The sequence below is a fragment of the Nannospalax galili genome, unplaced genomic scaffold (assembly GCF_000622305.1).
Source record: "Nannospalax galili isolate Female #2095 unplaced genomic scaffold, S.galili_v1.0 scaffold622, whole genome shotgun sequence".
NCBI classification, from domain to species: domain Eukaryota; kingdom Metazoa; phylum Chordata; class Mammalia; order Rodentia; family Spalacidae; genus Nannospalax; species Nannospalax galili.
This window is the reverse complement of record NW_008348570.1, coordinates 60,647-84,701: the sequence shown is the minus strand read 5'-3', so window position 1 is coordinate 84,701 and position 24,055 is coordinate 60,647. Positions and strand designations below refer to the sequence as shown.

At 41.9% G+C, this 24,055-nt stretch overlaps 1 protein-coding gene across 1 annotated transcript in view; it reads right to left on the bottom strand.

Annotated features, from left to right (window-relative positions):
* The window catches only part of Arhgef33 (Rho guanine nucleotide exchange factor 33), a gene marked incomplete in the record, with an annotated part of 95,776 nt that overhangs the window by 32,842 nt on the left and 38,879 nt on the right, over window positions 1–24,055 (bottom strand). Inside the window, 5 exon segments of the mRNA XM_008845500.1 lie at window positions 9,391–9,615; window positions 11,403–11,462; window positions 17,012–17,154; window positions 17,933–18,054; window positions 18,377–18,541. Of these exon segments, the coding sequence (XP_008843722.1) occupies window positions 9,391–9,615; window positions 11,403–11,462; window positions 17,012–17,154; window positions 17,933–18,054; window positions 18,377–18,541 (715 nt within the window).

The window sequence follows — 24,055 nt, the reverse complement described above, 5'->3', positions numbered from 1 at the left end:
GGGCCAAAACCTTACAAGAGACAAGCTATTACCAACACATAGTTACAACGAGAGGTAAAAAGTAATAGTCTACTTAAATGAGAGCTTGAGATGCCATCTCTACTGGTCTTAACTCCTTCCCTTTCTACATTGTGATTCTAAGCCTGTTTTTCTCTGGAATAGAGTTATTTCCCTCTCTGATACTCAGATGCTCTATGCTTGCTTATGTTCCTGCCCCATCGTTCCCTGAGTGCTTTCTTAGTTATAATGTCAGAGTAATATTAATTATATTGGTAAATTGTCATGTGCTGTTTGAGCTCACTGAGATGCTGACTCTGGAGATGGGATTGGCCCTCCCACTTCAGACTCAAGCCTATTAACAGAAGGTGTGTTCCCCAAGATGTTTCCAGGTTCAGGCTGGCCCCCTGACCCTGTGACAAGGAGGAGAAGAACAACAAAACAGCCTAAGAGTAAAGGCACTGCAGTTGAGAACTGCTAAGGTGTAAATTAATTTCAACAGAGGGTATTACTGTCTATAATGAAACTAGCTAATGGGATTATTTTCAGTACTATTTAGACTTTATTTATTCTTAACCTAATCATTAATACTTCCTTTTGTTTTTCCTGTCTCCTCTGATTTCTGTTCTTACATTGACAAGGTTTTATTAATTTCCTTCAGTTATTTAGCTCTTAAAAAGGAAAAAGATGCTACCTCAAATCTATATGGAAACTTAACTCTTTCTTTAGACCACTAATTACCTATATAAAACGACATATGAGCTGGTTGGGTAAAATCCTATTTGTTAAATATTTTTGTTTTTAGTTTACTTTCAAGATGTTTTAAGGTGTATTCATTTTGTTTGTTTACTTCAAAGGTGTTTTAGTTTAAAAATGATAAACCACATTCTCAAAAAAGACTATATAATTAAATATGTATACACAATCATCATAAATTTATGCTTCTTAAAATTAATTTACTTGGTATCATATTAATTTTTAACTAAAATTTCATGCAAACTAAAAATGCTAAATTAACACCAACATTTTATTTTCAGCCAAAATATTCTCTCTTTAATCTACAATATGGTTCCTGGTACTAAATATATATAAATTAATTTTAAATACCTCTCTCCCTATCTCTCTCTCTCCCTATCTCTCTTTCTCCCTATATCTCCCCCCCTTGCCACCGCCCTTCTGGGGCTCTACTAAACCTCTACTAAACCACCGCCCTTCTAGGGCTCATCTTCCCTCAGCCTCTACTAAACCTCGGGATCAACTTGTTCCACAAACTTCCCTCCCTTCTGGCTCACTGAGTTTTTTCTGTTTTTCTCCCATTCCATTCCTTGTACTTTTGTCTCCATCTACTGGCTGGTCGCGCCACACTCTCATTGCAGGGTTTTCCACTCCTCTCACTTGCCTCAAAATCACACATGTGTCGGAAAACCCCTTCCTTTCTCTAGATATAGGATGCTATTTCCAGAGATAGGAACATGCACTACTTCCTGTCCAGGACAGGATCTCACCTTTCCTCTCCCTGATGAGCTAATTGCGGGACGCTACCTTCTGGGACTTGAAAATAACTTGTAAATAACTCGAACCCATGCAACAAAAAAGGACGCTTTCTTTTGATGCCTGGTTCTCCTTGTTCTTGTTTTGCGTGACTGATGCCAAACCCCTTTTCCTCTTACTGCCTCCCTGTCTCTCTCTTCCTCATCTGCTGCTTTTTCCTGTCCAGACTTGTGATCCTGCCTCCACTCCCTATGGAGAGAGGATTTTCTTTGTTTCCTGCCTGTTCAGTTCTGTCTCTACCTCCTACCTGCTTGCTCAGTTCTTTCTCTATCTCCTCTTCACTCTGTACTTATCTGTCACTATGGGAACCACCCACTCAAAGTCTCAGGGTCTCACATCTCTTGTCTTCTTAAATCCTTGAAATAACTAGGACTTTCAGGCATAATCAGGCCAAAACACCTGAGATTCCTATGCACCACTTCCTGGCCTCAGTACAAGTTAGATAATAACTCTATTTGGCCAGACACCAGAACCTTAAACCTCAATATTTTAAAAGATTTACAAAATTTCTGCCATTGTAACAGCAAGCGGTCTGAACTACCATACATTCAAGCTTTCTTTGATCTCTGTGATAATCCCTCCCTCTGTGTCCCATGTTCTTCCCATCAGGTTATTCTGGCTAAGACAGTTTCACCGGATCCCAAGCCACCAAGGGCCTCCACTCCTTCTCCTCCTCTGTACCCTTCCACCTTGGCTTTTGATCCTACCATAGCCGATGAACAACCTCCGATTAGGACCCATCCCCAACCTCTTCCTGCTCCCCAGCCTGAGGCACAGACAAGTCCTCTCCATGCTCTCCCCTTGTTATACTCTCCCTTGCCTTCCATTCCAGGGCCCAACCTGGCTCCCCTCCTTTCCCCAACTCGAACTCCCTCTCCATACCATGATCTTCCCCCTCTCCGGCACCACTCTAAGTTCATCACCAGTTCTCCTTCCATTGACTGTCCTCTACTCGAAGAAATCCAAAACCTTAAACACCTCCTTGCCAAATATTCCCTAGTCTCCCCTATTATGGCGTTTAGCTCAAATAACCCATTTATCCATCCTGTATCTACTTCTACTTCGATTCTAGACCCTGCCTCCGATACCCCTGCCCCTGCATCGCCTCATGGACAGGACACCCCCCATCTCTCCCATTCTGGCCTCTTCCCAGGACTCCCCTTCTCCCAGCCCCTCTCCTATGTCAAGCCATACTTGCTCCCACACCCAGTCTCAACCTCCTGCCCATGGTATCTTTCCCCTCCAGGAGATGGCACACATGGATGGGATGTTCAAGGTCCATGTCCCTTTCTCTCTTAGAGATCTATCTCACCTCAAATGCAAAAAATCTCTTTTCTACTAATCCTACACACTTCATACAAGATTTTAAAATACATCACTTGCACCTATGATCCAACCTGGACTGTCCTGCCCCATGTGTTTATCTCTAAACACATGGACTGTCCTGCCCCAGTAGGTTATCTCTAAACAGCTTAACACCACCAGCCAGGACTGGCAACCTTGCCACTACCGCTCTCCTGGCTCAAGAGAGACTTAAGCTCACTTTGGGTCAGCCCATCTCTGTCCTTTCCCCCCACCAGCTTAAGTAACCCACATGTCTCTTGCCAATCTAGCTCCCTCTAAACTACAACTCTTCCAATCACATTTCTTAAAAATCCCTCTCTCACCTTTGATTCCTACCCTCCTCTCAATCCAGCTTCCCACCTCCCTTCCAGTGAACCGCTAACTCACTCACTCATGCTTGGAAACTCTTCAGGAACTCTCCTACCGGGATCCCCTAATTTCCCCAAATAACCTACCAAACCCAACCCTAACTTAGTTTATGGATAGAAGTTTAACTCTCACCCCAACAGTGTCCTACAGGCCATAGTATCTCTCACAGATGTCATTGAGTCAGGACCCCTACCACTTGGAACCACATCACAAAAAGCTAAACTTGTAACACTCACCAGGGCTCTAATTTTAGCCAAGGACAACGTCTTCCTCCAACATCCCTCCCCTCTACATGACTATTTACCTGCCTTCACCCTTCTAAGGAAACTACTTAGGGAATATGCTGACCAGATTATTCCCCAGGCTTCTAAAGGCCAAATTGACCACCCACTTCAACCTGGGGATCACACTAACCTGCGGGTTTATACCCAACAGAAAAGAGTGAAGGACACCCTCCAGCTGCATTGGTCCTCACCTGGTGATCCTGTCTACCCTGACTACAGCCAAGCTCTCGAGACAACCTGGTTGGATTCATCTCTCCAAATTAAAACTGGCGAGGAACACAGCAAGTACCAGGCCACCAGTATCAGGTCTCTTAAATAAAAATTTCGAGGACCCTTCCCTTAACACCAATCCAGGAATGAGTTTTCTACCGACCCTATGTCTATTCTTCCCTCTGAACCCACACCTCAGCCATTCCCCACTATACCTACCCACCGTGTTTCTATAAATTTAAAATGAGACAAATATATAGATAATCTTAAAATTTCTAAGGTAGCTTAGTCAACTAGTCTAAGGATGTCTAGTCAACATTTATTTAAAGATGTTGCCCAAGCTCTATCTACATAGCACATGGTAATTAAAAGTACCAGACTGGTGTAACTAACTTTGTTGGATGTTTAATAGCCAAACTTTAAGGCCTATATTAATCTGGTCAGAGAGACTTAAAGGGACAAATTTTTGTTCCTTCCCCTCCAAGGTCAAACAAGTTCCAGGGGCTATGGAGCATCTCTCGAAATGTCCTGTAACTTTGGTGAGTTACCCGTCCTCTTGTTCAGGGAGGCCATTGAGACCCCAGAAGATGGACTTGAACCAATGTCCAGTCTACAAAGAAGAGGGTCAACACAGAGGAAACATTTCCTCCATGCTTCCAAGAGAAGCCCAGGTCAAGCAGGAGCACTTGACTTATCTTCATGTAGATGGAACTGGTAAGAAAAAAAAGCCTGAGGAGCCAGGGGCTCCCCCCAAGTCCATATGACCTCTGAGGTCCAAATCCTCATATGACCTTAAGAGTAAAAATAAATTGGTTTATTTGGGCCACAGTATGGTTTTAAACACCCAAAAGAAAAGTATAACTAAAAATTAAAGTCATTAGTATATTTTAAGGGTTCAAGGGATTACACAACCCAGACATTAAACATAAGTTCTTATGTTATTTAGATAATTATCTCCTAATATGACATTACTCAGATGTAAGACTTCAAATCTTGGTCTGCAATAGTGTAGTGCCCACCTACAGCTAAGGGAGGCAACCCACTATTGTTCTAGCCTAAAAAATTAAATGATGGCTAAATTTGTTTTCTCTCCTTATCTAGAAGCCTTTGAAAGGTAACTAATTTCTAACCACTCCAACAGCTATCAAAGTGCCTGACAACAAATCCTGAGTTCCTCACTCTCAAGTCCAGTCTTGGCAACCAAAAGAAAAATGAGGAGGAACGCAGTAGATAGAAAAAAGAAAAAGAGCTGTTACCTTGGTGCTAACCATTGCTCCTTGCCTCTTCAGATATTTTCGGGACCAAAATCCAAAAACTAACTCTTACTAATTTTAATCAGTTGTTACTTTCCTTCCTTCCACATGTATATGAACGCCTGTCAACCATCGAGGACACTGCTGAGATGCATAAAGAGGAAATCCCCGCTGTCTGATTGACCCCAATCCAGCGCCCCGATGTTGACCCTGTCTAACAGGAAGTAGCAAGATGACAACGGCGCCCCCTATTGTATAACACAAATGGCTGGAATGTTAAGGTTCAGATAGCACCCCCTCCATCAACAAGCCCTCATGGCAAGCCCCTAAGAAAAGGAAACCGAGTTGAAGTCAAGAGAAACAGACTTTTCTCTACTGTTTGGCCAACACAGCAGGCTTCCCCTTTGATCTCTAAAGGGGGCAGGTTTTAATAGCCCTGCTTTCTTGCTCCCACCCCGCAACTTAAAAAAAATGTATCTTCCTTTCTCCTCTGGGAAGCAGAAGCCTTTCCCTTTAAAAGACCCTGGCTCATGACCCAGGCAGACATTTTCCCTGCTGGGAAGGGAATCTGTCCCATGTGTTCCTTTGCTAATAAACTCTAGTCCAATGGAGTTTTATCTATGTCCTGGTGCTTTCTCCTGATCAACCGGATTCATCCATAGGCTACTTTATCTATCACCCACAAGTTAATTTGCTACCTAATTAGTTTATCTATAGTGAAATTTAGATAATGAAAAGTTCCAGGATTTTTTTTCTTTACTTTTCTTGAACATATAAATAAGAATACTGAGGCATTTGAATAAGATTACACCACAAAGCTGGGCATGGTGGTACATGCCTTTAATCCCAGTACTCGGGAGGCAGAGGCAGAGGCTGGCAGATCTCTGTGAGTTCAAGGCCAGTGTGGTCTACATAGTGAGTTCCAGGACAGCTGGGGCTACAGGGAGACCCTGTCTCAAAAAGACAACAACAACAACAACAACAAAAAATTACAGCACAAAAGAGAAAAACTAATATATGTGTGAAAAAGTTAAATCTTACAGTTAATGTTCTCAAAGAGATATACAAAAATTCTAGCCATTTAAAAATTATTAGATGCTGCGGCTGGAGAGACGGCTTAGAAGACCTGGGTTCATATGTAGTCCAGCAGCCACATGGTGGCTAACAACCATCTGTAGCTCCTGTTCCAGGGGATCCGACACCCTCCTCTGTCCCCCGTGGGCACTGGGTGCACTTACATACATATAGAATAACACTCATACACATAAAATAAATAAATAAATATTTTTTTTAAATCACTAGATGCTATTTTAAAAGAAGAAACTTCTTCTGGGCATGGTGGTGCACCCCTGCAGTCCCAGCACTTGGGAGGCAGAAGCAGGTGGATCTTTTTGAGTTCAAGGCCAGCCTGGTCTACATAGTGAGTTCCAGGACAGCTGGGGCTACAGGGAGACCCTGTCTCAAAAAGACAAAGGAAAAAAAAAAAAAAGAAGAAGAAACTTCTTTTACATTTTTAAAAGCATAGAAAAAATTAAGAGCAAAGGATTGTCAGATATGGATATGGTAGCACACACCTTTAATTAGCACTCAGGAGGCAGAGGCAGGTGGATCTCTGTGAGATCTAGGCCAGCTGGGCCAGCTGGGGCAGGAAACCCTGCCCCCTGCCCCAAATCAACAATAAGCAAAACAAAACACAAACAAAACACACCAAAACAACAACCAAAGAGAGGTGATCAAGTCAAAGAAATCTCCCTCCCTTCAGTCTCCCCTAAAAGAAATCAAGAAGAAAAAGATATATTGAAGTCATATATGACACATGAAAAAATGAACCCAGGAAATTAACATTAAATTAGAAGCTTCATAGAAAAGGAAAACTATGGTTGAGAGAATATAATACAAAATTAATTACAGGAGAGGAAAGGCTCCCAGGATAGTTTCAATAATGAAGCTCCCTCATGCAGTGGAAGGCCAGGAACACAAAAGGTCACAGATGGCCAAAGTATAAAGATCAAGCAAGGGTCTGCTGAATGATGGTCATTGGACAGGACCTCTTTATTAAACTTCACCCACCCAAGGCTCAGGGACCACTGTGGAAGAGAGGGAAGAGAGAGTAGTAAGAGCCAGGGAGGAGGTGCATGACCATATGGAAACAGAGTCCTACTCACCTGGGAACCTGCTCATATGATTCTATGGCAATGGTGTCAGCTTATACAAGTCCCGTGCAAACTCAGGCAGACAATAACCCAGCATAGAACTGGGAAAATGAACAGCAGACCTCAGTCTTATCTGAAGGAATGTTGGTAACTGATTGCTGCTAGATGAAGTAGAGCTGACCTTCCTAAAACAAGGGACTCTAGAGAGGTTGACTAAACTCAGTGGACAGACTTGTACTGGGGAATGGCTGGGGACACTGACAACCCAGTGGGCCTTAACAGGAATGACAGAATATATGGGCTCCAGTCCAGGGGGTGGGGGTGGGGCTATAGGAGGGTGCCAATGGGGATGGAGGTATAAAGATTAAGATTGTTTGAGATGTTCTGTATGAAATAAACAAAAAATTCAATAAAAATATATATTTAAAAATTTTTTTTAAAGGGGCTGGAGAGATGACTCAATGGTTAAGAGCACTGGGTGCTCTTGCAGAGGACCCAGGTTTGATTCCCAGCACCCACATGGCATTAACAACTGTCTGTAACTCCAGTTCCAGAGGATCTGATGCCTTCTTCTGACCTCCTCAAGCATTGCACAACCTGGGTGCACTTACACACATGCAGGCAATACACTCACACATACAAAATAAAAATAATAAAAAAAAAGAAAAAAACCAAGCTCTCTCTGTATTGAAAATATAAGAAGCTTGGAAAATACAGGTAACATGTTCTTCAAATGAAGACTGAGATGGCAAAATGACACTCTAATAGCCATAATTTTAAAATATAGTGTTTAGAATTAGACTCACATATCTAAGGTCACTTGACTTTCCCCCAAGCGAGTGGGGGAAAGAAACAAAGCAAGTGCTCTATTCAATAAATAGAGCTGAAACAACTGGACAGTCCTATACGTGAGGGAAAAAATGGAACTTGAACCTGTTCCTCACATCATACATCAAAATTTAAGATAAGTTTAGAGCTAAATGTGAAAGCTAAAAATATGAAGATTTTAGCAGAACCAGGTGTGGTGGCACACACCTTTAATCCCAGTACATGGAAGGCAGATCTCTGTGAGTTGAGGCCGATCTGGCCTACATAATAACTTCCAAGCCAGCCAAAAAAAAAAAAAAAAGAATAATATACACCATATTATTTCATTTATATGAAATTTAAGGACAGAGGTGGCTCAGCAGGTAAACACTTGCCATGAAAACCTCATGACCTGAGTTTGAGCTGTAGAACTCACATAGAAGAGAACTGACTCCAGAAAGTTGTCCTCTGACCTACATACATACAACCATACACACACAGACACACACACACACACACACACACAATGCACACTATGTACTCATGCACACAAAGTTTTTAAAATTAATTTATTTTATTATTTATTTTATGTGTATGAGTACTTTGCCTATATGTTGTATATGTGCACCAATGCATGTGGTGCCTGCAGAGGCCAGAAGAGGGTGCTGGATCCCCTAGAACTGGAGATACAGGTGTTTGTGAGCCACTACCTGTGTTCTGGGAACTGAACCTAGGTCCTCTGCAAGAGCAGCAAGTGCTCTCAACTGCTGAGCCATCTCTCCAGTGCCGAAATTAACTTTTAACAAAGTGCTGTTTACACAATAACAAGACAAAAGTGCCAAGAGAAACTGTCAAAAGTTCAAAGCAGTTGCTGATACTTTTTGTTTAAAAAAGATCATTTAGTATCATTTAATCTTTCATGTGTTTGATAATAAAATACTATTAATTTAAAAATTACCCCCCCCCAAATAGGTAAGGGGAAATGCTATTGTTAGTAAGTATTCAGCAATAATTTACAATATGAAGGTAAGAAAGGAGGAAGGAGGACAGAGCCTTGTTTCAGTGTTTAATATTTTGGTGGTGGATTATTAATAAATGATTGACATATGGAAGATTACATATCACTGACTACATTGCAATTGTTATTTTCCAACAATCTTTTCTTTTTTTCTATTTTCTTCAAAGCACTACATTACTAAATGTCGTGGATACCCAGAATCAAGGTAGTGGTCCCGCCTGGGCATGTGACCACTACCGAGTCCCTTCACCTCTGTGGGCTTTAGGGGCTTCAGCTTAAAAAGAGACTTGGTGGTATCATATGTCCACTGGATTTACACTGCCCCAGGTTCTGGGCCTTGTGTTCCAAGCTCTGGTCCATCTTGTTCTTTCAAATTTCCACCCGTGTTCTCCCTTAGAACTTACCAGCTAAAGAGGTTTCACATAAAACATTTTCCAAGGAGCTGTGTCTTCCCTGGCCAACTTCCTTGAGTTTATCTGGGTGGTCTTTTGTGACATATTCCTCGCCCCAGTCTTTGCCATCTTTAGGCTGTCTCCACAGGCCAGATGCGTGATGGCCCTTGGGCTGCAGATCAGCTGAGAGGGAAGGCTTCAGGTTTTCATCTGTTTCTGGAGTTGTTGGGTTCATTCCTGAAAAACAATGCCTGCTAGAAAGAGCTTTCTTTTAAAAGAAATAGTGTTTGTTACTAATTCTCAGCTAATATACTGCTGTTTGGGTACACCCTCCCTTAAACATTAGATATATCAATGAAGAATTAAAAGTTTCCCAAACTTCAAGCAGTTGCCTCTCTTTTTTTCTGATCTATGTATCCCTTTTTTCATAGCCTCCACCAAATAAGGAAATTGGGGGAGGGGGTTCTTTTGTGAGTCAGCGTCTTTCTGTAGCCCCAGCTGTCCTGGAACTCACTATGTAGGCCAAGCTGGCCTCAAACTCACAGAGATTTACCTGCCTCTGCCTCCCAAGTGCTGGGACTAAAGGTGTGTACCAACATGCCTGGCAAGGAATTAATTTTTTAAAAATAAAATCTGGCATGGTAGTGCCTGCTTGTAATTCCAGCATTTGGGAGGTGGAGTCAGGAGGATCAGGAATCCAGTTCAATCCGTAGCTATGAAGACATTTCAAGGTCAGCTGGGCTACATGAGACTGTGGCTCAGTAGAACAGGGTAGAAGAGAACAGGACAGGATACAGTAGAAGAGAGCCAGGTGTGGTTAGTGCAGACCTTTAATCCCAGCACCTGGGAGGCAGAGGCAGGTGAATCTCTGTGAGTTCCAGGCCAACCTGGTCTACATGGTGATTTTTCAGTCCAGCTAGAGCTATATAGCAAGATTCTATCTTTAAAAAGAAAGGAAGGAAGGAAGGAAGGAAGGAAGGAAGGAAGGAAGGAAGGAAGGAAGGAAGGAAGGGAGCAGAAAAGAGGTCTACTGTAATATTACTATACATGCTCAAACCTGCTTGCTTGAGTATAGCATGCGCTTGCAGCACTGTTGGGAAGTACAGAAAAAAAGAGAAGGAAGGGTACCAAGGGCGTCTGAATTTGGTGGGGGTAAGGATTGTTTTGTTTTGATTTTTGCTGTTTATTCCTTTACCCTAGTGATGATAAGTTGGAGAAAGGAAAGTGGAAAAGATGGGAGGGAAGATGAAATAATGTATAAAACTCTGGTGAATTATCTATTAAATAATTTTTTAGTTGAACCATAAAGTATGCAATACAAGGAAAACGTGTCAGGAGGTATTTGGCACACGTTAGTTCATGAGTAATTGAAGTGGGGTGAAAAGAACCAAGAACACCAATTTTTTTCTTTTTTATATTTTATTTATTTGTTTTTTTATTTTGTGTGTATGAATGTATTGCCTGCATGTATGTAAGTGCACCCATGTCATGCAATGCCTGCAGAGGCCAGAAGTGGGCATCAGATCCCCTGGAACTGGAGTTTCGGACAGCTATTAGCCTCCATGTAGATACTGGGAATCAAATCTGAGTCCTCTGCAAGAGCAGCCAGAGTTCTTAACCACTGAGCCATCTCTCTGGCCCCGGAAGACTTGGTTCTTGACAAAAGCAATGGTCAGAGTGGGACTTTGAGAAGTGATTGGATAATGAGGGCTCATCCTCACAAGTGGATTAATTCAATAATGGATTCAATAGTAAATAGACTATTGGGAGGTGGTAAAACTATGGAAGGTAGAGTGTCACTGGGATGAAGCCCTGTAATATATATTGTGTCCCCAACTCCTTCCTGTTATTCCCCTGCTTCCTGGCTGCCATGAAGTGAGCAGCCTCTTCTGCCACAGGGTTCTGCCAAAATGATGTTCTGCCTCACTTCAGGTCTATAACAATAGAGCAACCTGATTGTGGATGTGCACATCTATACACATACAATAATTTTTAAAAAAATCTTTGAAAGAAGAACCACTTACCAGGACCCATCATTCCCTTCACATTGCCATCTCCTACATGAACAGATCTTGGCTCTTGGGCTGCAAAGAAAGGAAAGCTTTGTTCAGCATTCATTCCACGTTCATGGATTAACCACCTTCTATGAGCCTGATACTAAGAAAAGACTCCCAAGTTTTATAGTTTCATGGGAGAGATGGGGCAGCAGGTGGGGTGAATGTAATACAATGGGACCAGAACTAGTTTCAGTGTAAAAACCCAAATCCTTATATGATATGATCCTATAGCCCTAGTTGCTGCTTCGTTTTTAAAAAATTGTCTCTCCTAGCCAGGCATGGTGGTGCACACCTTTAATCCTAGTACTTGGGAGGCAGAGGCAGGTAAATCTCTGTGAGTTTAAGGCCAGCCTGGTCTATGTAGCAAGTTCCAGGCCAGCTGGGGCTAGAGGGAGACCCTGTCTCAAAAGACTCACACACAAAATTGCCTCTCCTACTATCACCCTGCCCACTCCACTTGAAACCCATTGGTCTTCTTGCTATTCTCTGAGTACATCAGCTATGTTCTCACCAGGATTGCAAGAGAGTCACAGAGGCTGCCTTTGCTAATAGCACTGACTCTTCATTGAACCTACAGGTATAAAATAGGTGGCTGAAAACAGAACGAATGCTTGACATCTCTGCCATCATAGGGCACCTCTCTCTTGCTGCCTTAAACTTTGGGTCAGATTCCTGCCCAATTCTCCATGTAAACCTGTTAATCATTCAAGGAATGCCTGTCTAAAACTGACACTACAAGGTTATTTAGTCCTAAATTGACCTCCCAAGCCCTTCTTGTCCCCTTTCAAGGATGAGTACACCAAGACCAGAGTAAGATATTTTTAAGATTTGTAGGGACATCAACATCAATAGAGTATCAACCAGCAGCTTTTACAACATTCATTCCAGACCACTAGAGTTGTACGTAGATGTCTCCAGTCATTGCCATAAACCTGAAGGGGGATTTAGTGAGCGCCCAGCTTATTATATTTTGCTCCTCTGGCCTTTCTTTTTCCAAGTCATTTCTTCTTCCCAGCATATCAAAAGTTTCAGAAACAATGAGTATTACAGGAAGTCACCTCCTTTGGCACCAGCAAGACCCATAGAATCAAACCACAATTTGACCAAGACTGCTTGATTCCACATACTCCTCCCCCATCCTCTTGGTTCTTCCCTGTATCATGCTAGAGTTATTGTCAGTTCTGAGAAAACCGTTAGAGTCACAATGAAACGAGTTCCTTTCTGACTTTACTACCACTTGACTCTCTGATTGGACTGTTGAGGTTCGAAGTATCCGAATATGTTCTAGGGCAACTTGGAATAGTACAAAGGAGATAGAGGGAGACAGAATGCATTGGGATAGTGAGGCCTAAAAGGCTGTCAGGGTCACTTGACTGTAGAGATAGAGATATAACAAAGACAGGTATGAGAAGAAAATCAGGGGCTAGTTAATACAAGGCCTTATGGACTATGGTAAAGACTTTTGCTCTAATGGTAATGGGAAACCAAAAAGAAATGGGCAGAAATAGTAATGGGCAGAAAATAGAAAGAAAATTGAAGAAGCAGTGTCAGCCAGCAGAAGAAAACTATTAAAAAAACATTTCACAGCAGGGCCTGGTGGCGCTTGCCTTTAATCCCAGCACTCAGGAGGCAGAGGCAGGTGGATCTCTGTGAGTTCAAGGCCAGCCTGGTCTACATAGTAAGTTCTAGGACAGCTGGAGTTACAGGGAGACTCTGTCTCAAAAAGACCAAAAAAATTTTTTTTCACTTATTATTTTTATTTTATATGTGTTGTCTGCATGTACATAAATGCACCTGTGCATGCAATGCCCATGGTGGTCAGAAGAGAGTGTTGGATTCCCCTGGAGTTAAGCAATTGTTAGGCACCATGTGAGTGCTGGGAATCCAACCCAGACAGGGTATTCAATGCTCTTAACTGCTGAGCCATCTCTCCAGTCCCAGAAGAAAACTTTTTAAGAAAGCAGGTATCAGGGCTGGAAAGATGGCTCATCAGTTAAGAACACTGGCTGTTCTTGCAGAAGACCTAGGTTCGAATCCCAGCACCCACATGGCAGCTAATAACTGCCATGTTCCAGGGATCCGACTCCCACTTCTGGCCTCCTCAGGCATTGCATGACATGGGTGCACTTGCACACATGCAGACAATACACTCATACACATAAAATAAATAAAAATAATAAAAGAAAATAAGAAAGAAAGCAGATATCACCAAGCATGGTGACACACACTTTTAATCCCAGCACTCTGGAGGTAGGCAGGTCTCTGTGAGATCAACAATACACTCATACACATAAAATAAATAAAAATAATAAAAGAAAATAAGAAAGAAAGCAGATATCACCAAGCATGGTGACACACACTTTTAATCCCAGTACTCTGGAGGTAGGCAGGTCTCTGTGAGATCAAGGCCAGTGTTGTCTACATAGTGAGATCTAGGCCAGTTGAGGTTACAGGGAAATCCTGTCTCAAAAAACAGCAAGTATCAGAGGTATCAGAAAATATCAGGAGGGTTGGCAAGATGGCTCAGTGGGTAAAGGCACTTGCTGTTAAGCCTAACCAACCTGAGTTCGATCCCCAAGACCCATATGGTAGAAGGAGAGAACCAACTCGTCTGACCACCTTCCCCCATGAATAAATAGGTAAATGCATTTTTTAAAGTTCTATGAAGAAAAAAATAAAGATAAGAGAAAAAGTTTTAATGGTAAGAGTGGATGGATGCCAATGTTGAAAAAGTTGACTAAACAGAAATAAGATAGAGGAAATGGGTTGTGGATCCATATCTTTCATAAATGTTAACTTCCAAGGCTGAGGATATAGGTCAATAGTAAAGGCCTTGCCTAATAGGCACAAAGCTCTGGGTCAGAAGAACAGTTAGCATTCAAGTGTTCTAAGTGAGAATGAGTGGGGAGTGGGAAGGCCTAATTACCTTTTTTACAGAAACCTTCTTGAAGGCTTCTTAGGCTAGACAGAGCCCAGAAGAAGGGCATACTTGGTTCTGTAATGACATTTTCAGATTTATCAATCATGCGATTATAATGTATGTGAATGAAGCTTCATATCAGAAGACCCACATAAGAAGGCTGTCTTTTTTATGTGTGTTAGCTTTATGGCTGCATGTATGTAAGGGCACCCATGTCATACAGTGCCTGTGGAGGACAGAACTGTAATTACAGATGGTTGTTAGCTGCTATGTGGGTGCTGGGATTCAAACCTGGGTCTTCTGCAAGAACAGCCAGTGCTCTTAACCTCTGAACCATCTCTCCAGCCCAGGAGGCTGTCTTTTAAAATGCAGGGTAAACGACCTCTAAGAAGGCTTCCCAGTTGTCCTCACCCCTCAGCATTCATTTCCTTTGTAATCCCTTCCTTTGAGTGAGGCTGAATTTAGTGATTATCTTCTGATGAATAGAATGTGGTGGAAAAGATGAGATGCTACTTCCAAGAGTAGGTTCTAAAAAGCTTGCAGCTTTTGTCTTCCCAGAGGAAGCCACCTGACATGTTGAAGAGGCCCATGTCACAGGATCTACAGCCTGATGCACTGGTGTGAGTAAAATTGGAAGAAGATATTCTCTGAGTAGAGCATTCGTACGAGATGACAGTCATGGCCAAATTTCGATGGCAGCCACCACAGACCTCAACTGAGTGGCAACCAGGTCAGCTATGCACAGATTCCTGGCTTACAGAAACAGAGGTAATGAATGTTTGCTGCACAAAGATACTGAATTTGGGGGTAACAGACAACAGTTACCCCTTTTATCATTAGGAAGGATAAAACAACACTTTCTAAAGTTTGATCCTTTAGTCCTGAATTTTATTAGAAGTTATCATCAAATGTATGCAGGATGTTTCGGCATAGATAGCATTCCCAAGTTTTTGCAGCAATGTAGTAGAACCATTAACCATGTCTCTATAACAGGTAGAGAAAGAAAAGTTGCCAGTAAACAGATCGTTTCCATCAGTCTGATGAGATGGTTCAATGGGTAAAGGCGTTGGCTGCACAAGCCTGACCACCTGAGTTTGATTCATGGAACCCAAGAAGAGACCTGACTCTCAAAAGTTGTTCTCCGACCTCCACATATCACGGCATGTGTGGACTTGCATGTGTGGGTCTGTGTGTGTGTGCCACTCCTCATGTCCCACTCCCCACCTACTCTCGATCAAAACACCTGAAAGCTAACCATTTTTAAATGTTTAAATCCATGTGGGTACTACAGTCATATGGATTGGCTGTTTTTAGCGGATTCAAAAGGATCCTGTGATTATTCCTGTCCTGGGGGCTGTTACACATTATATAAAGATGCACAAATTAGTTTTGCAAGTGTAATTTTAAATATTTTTTCTTGTGAACATACACAGCTGCCCCAGACCTGACACTGATCTGAACTCTACTCTCCAAGCCCATTTTGCATGCTTCACCTACAAGATTATCCTGTGTCTTGCGGCCACATCATGAAAACAGAACCATTTGTAGACCCACTCCCCAAGTAGATCATGCAACTTTACCAAGGCTGCACCAATTAGCCTCTAAAATAACTACTCACACAGAGAAGAAAAAGAACAAAGTAAATTTGTACTCAGAAGTTCACCAAGTAAAAGCCACTCGATTTAGAATTTTAGATTCAGTTATTTGTAAGATGCTTATCGTCTATGAATCTATAAGCCAAGTTGTTCCCAAGCAGAATAGAAAACAGTCAACCCTGTCTTTGAGGCATTTACGCCTGATTCAAAAATCTTTGACTCAATGGCCGGGCATGGTGGTACACACCTTTAATCTTAGCACTGGGAAGGCAGAAGCAAGAGAATCTCTGTGAGTTTGAGACCCTGTCTCAAAAAGACCAAAAAAAAAAGAAAGAAAAAAGATCATTGACTCTATCTTTTGAGGATTTTCTACATAAGACCAAAACAAGAAGGGAAAGGAAGGAAGGAAGGAAGGAAGGGGGGCAGGGAAGAAAGGCCGCCCTAACAATGCTAATTTCTATACTAATTTTTCTGTACTTTGTTGGACACTGTTGAAAATACAAAAATGTAGCAAATACCTTTTATTTCTGGTTTCCTGGGAAAGATGGGTACTGAGTTACACTACTAATAAAATAATGTTTTAGAATTGCCATTTTTATTTTATTTTATTTTATTGGTCCTTTTTTTTTTTTTAAGACAGGGTCACCCTGTAGCCCCTGCTGGCCTGAACTCACTATGTAGACCAGGCCAGCCTTGAACTCACAAATATCCACCTGCCTCTGCCTCCCGAGTGCAGAGATTAAAAGCATTCACCATCACATCTGGCAGAGTGACCATTCTCTCATGGTTGGTATAGTATTGATTACACAAAATTATTTTTAGTCTAACTGAAACTTAGAAGAAGCCAGATTAGTATTTTCCCACAAACAGAAGGTCTTTAAAATTGGACAGTCTCTCAGGAACCCTAAGGTCATCTGGATCCTTCTAAAGTCAGTTACCAGGAAAAATTCTGGACAGTATTTCATTTTCTTATGATAAGGACCTGAGCCCATTCCCACTACAGCACAAGCCCTAGGAGTCAAGGAGAAAGGTGGTTACTTCACCATGATTTAGGAACTTACCTTTTTCATAGGTCTGAGGAGGCAAAATATTGGTGAAGTCTTCACTGGGGAGGACAGGTTCAGGGACATTGATGGAGCGGAAGGGGCTTCCTTGTGTCTGGGCAGGCCCAGCCTGTGAGCCATGTTCTTCCTTTTGAGCTTTCCTAGGAAAGGGAACAATGGCAAAGCCAGTTTGTTTCTTTTTCTCTTTTTGAGGGGTGGGACTCTGGTTGTTTGAGACAGGTCTCCCTGTAGTCCCAGCTGGTCTGGGACTTGCTATGTACCTGGTGGCCTCGATCTATCCACCTGCCTTTGCCTCCCCAGTGCTGGGACTAAAGGCATGCACCACCATGCCTGGCCGCAGTTTCCTTTTTTAATATCTAATAGATTAGGAAGATATTTAGTTTAGAACAACACTAGAGAATGAATTTTTAGGTTGAACCATATAAAATGTGTGTGTGTGTGTGTGTGTGTATGTGTGTGTTGCTCTCAAAGGCCATAAGGGGGTGACAGACCCTGGAACTGGAGTTACCCAAACTGCCCAATGTGGGAGCTAGAAACCAAACTTCAGTCCTCTGCAAGAGCAGCAAGCTCTTTAACCACTGAGCCATCTCCCCATCCTCAGTACTAGCCAATTTTTATGGTCTCATTTCCTCCAGCACTGGCTGATCATGTTGCTTAGGGGCCCACTAGCTATGTACTCAGAAGGCTTTCTCTGGGCCTGTGTGCAACAAGTCAATGCTTATGTTTGCCTTTGGTGCATTTTTGTTTGTTGTTTATTGAGACAGGGTCTCCCTGTAGTCCCAGCTGGACTGGAACTAGCTATGTAGACCAAATTGCCCTCAGTTTCACAGAGGTCTACCTGCCTCTGTTTCCCAAGTGGTTGGATTAAAGGAGTGGGCCACCACACCTGCCTTTGGTACAGATCTTCAAGATACTCACTTGGCTTTCACTTTTCGAGATTCTCTTCGCTTCTCCTGTTGAAGCTGTTCAATTTTCTGCTGCATTTCTTCTTGTTTGGAAGTAATGGCCTGAATCATTGACATTGCATTGCTCAGCTCTTCCTAAAAAATAAAAATCGCTGTATTATAAACTGGTACATGAGGGAGAAGAATAACACTTAGTGTACCATAAACCGTTACTAAGTGCATACGTCTGAATGAATGGGGAATGAGAGATGAAAAGTTTACTTTCATTGTGGCCTCTACTTTTAACACAGAACTCCTCAATAGAAAACCATGAGATAAATGTTTTCCAATGATTAATAACAAATGGCCCAGAGGGAAAATTCTTACACTTGGCTGCTGTAAGAAGAGGCAAATTTTCAACTCCTGCTTCTAAGAACTAACATATTCCTTTCAGCAGGGAAATAAAAAATGAACCTACCTTGAAATAGTTCAGTGAATTCTTCATCTCGGTCACTTTTTCTTCCATGGAACACCTGCAGCTCTTGACCTTCTCTTCCAGAGCGTATTCTCCATGTTGGATTCGCGTCAGTTCCTGCATCGCTTCTGTGAAGCCAGTTTTCAATTCTGAGGCCAGGGCCTGCAACTAAATAATGTGTGAAAAGTAAACACAACTTGCTATAAATTATTATAAATGGCACCGTTGGCCCCTTGGTTGTTGGCTTTTGTTTGTTGTTTTGGGTTTTTTTTTCCTTCTTTTGAGAAACCAGGCTCTTGAAAATCTATAGGTTTCATTTGCTTAAGCCTGGAACCTTTCAGGGTACTTTGACCCTGTTGTAGGGAAAATGTAAACTCGCATGTTGAAGCTTGACAAGTCAAGAAAGCAAGTACCAGTCAGTTCACTGGTGCTCACAAAAGTTGCCATTATTACACCCTGGACTAAAATGGGGCTTACTTAAAAAACAACACGAGTGTGTGAAAAGACAATCCTAATCCAGCAACTGAATTCTGTGAAAGTGATAGGTCATAGTCTCTCTGATTATTATGAAAGGAGAAAGAAATGCAGTTCTTTCTTCCTGAAGACAGTAAAGAATAAGAAGAGTAATAAGTAAATATTAATAAGAATTTCTTTGAAAAGGAAAAAAATTTTTCTTTTAATGTTATCACAGAAAAGATGAGAATTTATTTTTCAGTTTTAATTTTTTATTTTAATTTTTTTAATGTGTATTGGTGTTTTGCCCGTATGGCTGTAAGTATCATGCAATGCCTAAAAAGCCAGAAGAGGGTATCAGATCCCCTGGAACTGAAGTTCTAGATGGTTGTTAGCTGGGTGCTGGGAACCAAGCCTGTGTCCTCTGCAACAGCAGCCAGTGGTTTTAACTGCTGAGTCATCTCTCCAGTCCTGATAATAGCATTTTATTTGTTTGTTATATTTTGTCTTCCTTTTTGGAGACAGGGTCTCCTTGAAGTCCCAGCTGGTCTGAAACTCATTATGTAGACCAGACTGGCCTCAGTCTCACAGAACTAAGATTAAAAGTGTATACCACCATGCCTGGTGGTAACAGCATTTTAAACAATGGGCTTTGAGTCATAGGAAGGCACAGAAGTGTCTGTGACTGTAGGTCCTCCGCATTTGATGGTGTTGAGTGATCTTCAGCAGTCAAACCTGGCCGAGGAGGAGAGCACACACTGGAATTCTGTTGTCAAGTTGAACATCACAAGAGAAATGACAGTTTGGGAGTCAGGTAGGGTATAAATCTATCTCTCTCATACTATTATGAAGAACTTGTGCAAATTGGTTAGCAGCTTTGTACAATTTGCTTATCTATAAAGTAATTATAATAACTATTTCACAGGGCTGTCTTGAGACTACATTTAAATGACTAGCTGTAGGTAAAGTGCCTTCTACAACGTGCTTGGTATAAAAGTCCTCCAAAATTTTTACTTCTTTTTCTCTTTATACAGCAGATCAAAAAGTTAAACACAAACAGAAATGTAGAAAAAATGGAACACTTCTAAAGATCAGCTTTATTTACTGAGTAAATGAAAAAGGAATTCAACAGACAGTAAATTAAGATAATAGTATAACATTTTTTTTATATTTATGATCTCATTGGAAATAGAATCCTTAGCTCTACATCTCTCCTCAAAACAAATATTTAGAAGGTCTATTTTACAATTTAAAATACTGGGGCTGGAGAGATGGCCCACAGTTAAGAGCATTTATTGCTTTTGCAAAAAATCTGAGTCCAGTTCCCAGCACCTACATGAGGCAGCTCACAACCACCAATACCTCCAGCTCCAGGAGAGGTGAAGCCCTCTCCTTGCCTCTGTGGGTACTGCACTTAAGTACATAATCTACGCAGGGACATATACATATACACATAATTTAAAAATAAAAATCTTTTTAAAATATCTACAGAACTGGAGAGATAGCTCAGTGGTTAAGAGTACTGGCTGCTCTTACAGAACACCTGGGTTCGGTTCCCAGCATTCATATGGCAGCTAAGAACCACCCTTGATTCCAGGTCCAGAGGATCTAAAGCTCTGTTCTGGCCTACAAGGGCATTGCACACACAGGTGCACTTATATACAAGCAGGCAAAACACTCATACCATAAAAATAAAAAAACAAACAATAAATAAACAAAAATAAAATCTTTTAAAAAATCTACCAAGAAAGTAATCAAAGCAAAAGTCCAGGGATCTCAACAATCCATATATGTATTTCTCAATACTGTACTTCCAGATCTTTTCAAAATCAACCCATCTGAACTGTTTCAATTTGTACCAGCACCTTCCACTATAAAATGGCTTAGTGTCCTATAGCACATCTCTTAAATATAGAGTTTTGTGTTTTACTGTTTCCACAAATGGACTGGGAATAGGGAGAAATGGGGAGAATAATAGAGATTGTTCTGAGGAAAATAAGCAAAATCCATGAAGCATTTGGAGTACAAAGATGGGGAAACAACACGAGCAATGTGTTTTTCATTCCAATAATTTTCATTAGTTATTATTGTGTACATGCACAGTGCATGACGGGGTGTGCATGATGGGGTGTGCGTGTACACGTGGAGATTAAAGACAACTTTGTGGAGTTGGTTCTCTCCTTCCACCGTTGTGTGGGTTCCCAGGATCAAACTTGGGTTGCCAGTCTTGTGTGGCAAGCACCTTTCCTCACTTGATGAGCCATCTTGACAGACCCTCATTTCAAAAAATTTTAATGAAAATTAATCATTGCAATATTATAGCAAAAACTACGCAAATTTTTTAACTGAAAGAAGGTAATCTGAAATTCATTACAGTGCCCTGACATTGTCTTACATTTCCTGCTTGGGAAAAAAAGAACAAGAAAAAGGGAAATCCTACCTAGTGTGTGCTGGATAGCTTTAGTGTCAACTTGACACACCTGGGTTGAGAGAGTCTCAATTGGGGAATTATCTCTATTGGACTGGCCTGTGGCCATGTCTGAGGGGCATCTTCTTGATGAGTGATGTTTGAGGGCCCAGCCCACTGTGGGTAGTGTCACCCCTGGGCAGGTGGGCCTTTGTTGTATAAGAAAGCAGGCTGAGCGGGGGCCAGGGGAGCAAGCCAATAAGCAGCATTCCACCATGGCCTGTGCTCCAGCTCCTGCTTCCAGGTTCCTGCCCTGAGTTCCTACCTTGGGCTCCCTGATAAACTGTGACCCAGGAGATGTAAGCCTAATAAACTCTTTCCTCCCCAAGTTGGTATTGGTCAGAGTATTTTGTCACAGCAATGAAGAACAAACTAGGACACAGTGGAAATAGGTTTCCTTATCACTGCTGCTGTAGGTGGATATGTGATTTTTTTGATTAAAGATCATTTTGAAAAATATTTTTTATGTGTATGAGTGTATTGTATGTATGTAAGTGCACCCATGATGTGCAATGCCTGAGGAGGTCAGAAGAGGGTGTGGATTCCCTGAAACTAGAGTTACAGACTGTTGTTAGCTATCATGTGGGTGCTGGAAATCGAACCAGGATCCTCCACTAAGCCATCTCTCCAGCCCCCAGATAATTTATTTTTTAAAACTATTTTGAGGGCAGTGGGTGTGGTAGCGCACGCCTTTGATCCCAGCACTCTGGAGGCAGAGGCAGAGGCAGGTGGACCTTTGTGAGTTCACGGCCAGCCTGGTCTACATAGTGAGTTCCAGGCCAGCTGGGGCTACAGGGAGACCCTGTCTCAAAAAGACCAAAACAAACAAACAAACAAACAAAAAAGAACTACTTTTGAGACAAGAGAGAAAAACAGAAAATTCTGAGGACATGGAAGAAAAGAACAGTCCCTCACTGAGGAGTCTGGCTGGAGTCTACTGTCAGCTGAGAAGCAAGAATTCCCACACAATTACCATTTTCAGTGAAGGCTATTAACATAGAAATGAAACTTAGTTTATAACAACAAACAAGGCTTAAGGTCTGAATGTGCATGACCTTGGCAGGGTCTCACTCCTCTCCCAGATGTCTTCTGGGAATCTCACAAACAAAACTATCAACTTTCTTTCTTTTTGTTTGCTTGCTTGCTTGCTTGTTTTAATGGTGTGTGCGTGCCTGCATGCGTGTATACAGAGCTGTGTGTGCCATGACACATGTGTAGAGTCAAAGGACATCCTTGGGTGTCCCTCCTCACTTTCCACCTTGTTTGAGGCAGTCTCTCCTGTCCACCACTATGTGAACCAGGCTAGCTGGCCTAAGTTTCAGCGGATTCTCCTCCTCCCATCTCCCTATAGGAGCACCAGAGTTACAGGTATGTGCACTACTGTGTCTGGCTTTTACATAGATTCTAGGGATCCAGACTCCAAACTCCGGTTGTTAGTGCTTTGCCCACTGAGCCATCTCCTCAGCCCAAAGCTGTTGCTGTTATCTTTCTTTACAGTGAAGAGATTCTAACTTCCTGCATCCCTATGGTCTGGAGTTCTACCATATCCATTGTATTCCCATCAGGCACATCTCAGGAACCACCTTGTGATCTCATTTAAATTCCTTTCCTAGCAACCCTTTGAAGAGAATAACTCAAAAATCACCAAAACCCTATACATGATGATTGTAAAACCAATAAAGAGTGACTCTTCCTTGGAAAGCCCACGCCCACACTCTGGGGTAGTCCGGCTCTCTTCCTGAGCTCCTCTCTCTTAATCTTCATGCTTAAACTCTACATTGCTCTCTTCTAATCAACTCCAATTCTACTTCATACTGGGTTGTTCTGAAAGTCTTTCCATGATGTGACCAAGGATCTAGTTTTGCCTGAGTAGAGGTCTCTGAAAAAGAACTTTCCAGGGCTAAGGGAGACTGTGGAGAGCAGTCCCTCATTAAAGTGAGAATTAACCCAGCTCTCACTACTTGAACATAACATTCCCATTTCCTCTGGTATTTTATAAATGCAGATGTTTGTAGGGCTGAGATCACATTACAGAGATAGTTCTATTCTGCCCCTCAACTTTGTATGTTTGTTGTTTTGTTTTTGTTTTTTTTTTTTTTTGAGGCAGAGTCTCTATAGATGCCAGAACATCTCTATAGATTCTTTGTTTTTTGTTTTGTTTTTCTGTTTGTTGGATTTTTTGAGGCAGAGTTTCATTATGTAGCCCCGACTGGCCTGGAACTCATAGATCTGCCTGCCTCTGCCTCTGAGTGATAGGACTACAGGCATGTGCCACCATGCCCAGCTTGATTATCTTTTATTTTTTCACTTTTTTTAAGATTTATTTTTAGTTATATGTATATATGTGTGGGTGTGTGTACATCTGAGTATAAGAACCTGTAGAGTTCAGAAGAGGACATTAGATCCCCTGGACCTGGAGTTAGAGGTAGTTGTGAGCCACCTGACCCTGGGTGCTGAGAATAAAACTCTGGTTCTCTGTAAGAGTAGAAAGTCTTAACAATTGACCCATCTCTATTTTCTATATAATTTCATTCAAAAATCACAACAGGGCTGGGTGTGGTAAAGCATGCCTTTAGTCCTAGCACTGGGAAGCAGAGGCAGGAGGATTTCTCCTGTGGCTCCATGGGTTGCTCCCCCTCTGAACCGGGGAAGGAGCAGCACTTGCGGGTCCGAAGGCCCCCACAGCATTTTAAAACTGAGAGCCTGATTCTTTACTTTTTGTTTGTTTTGTCTTTTTTTTTTTTTTTTACCTTTTACAAAAA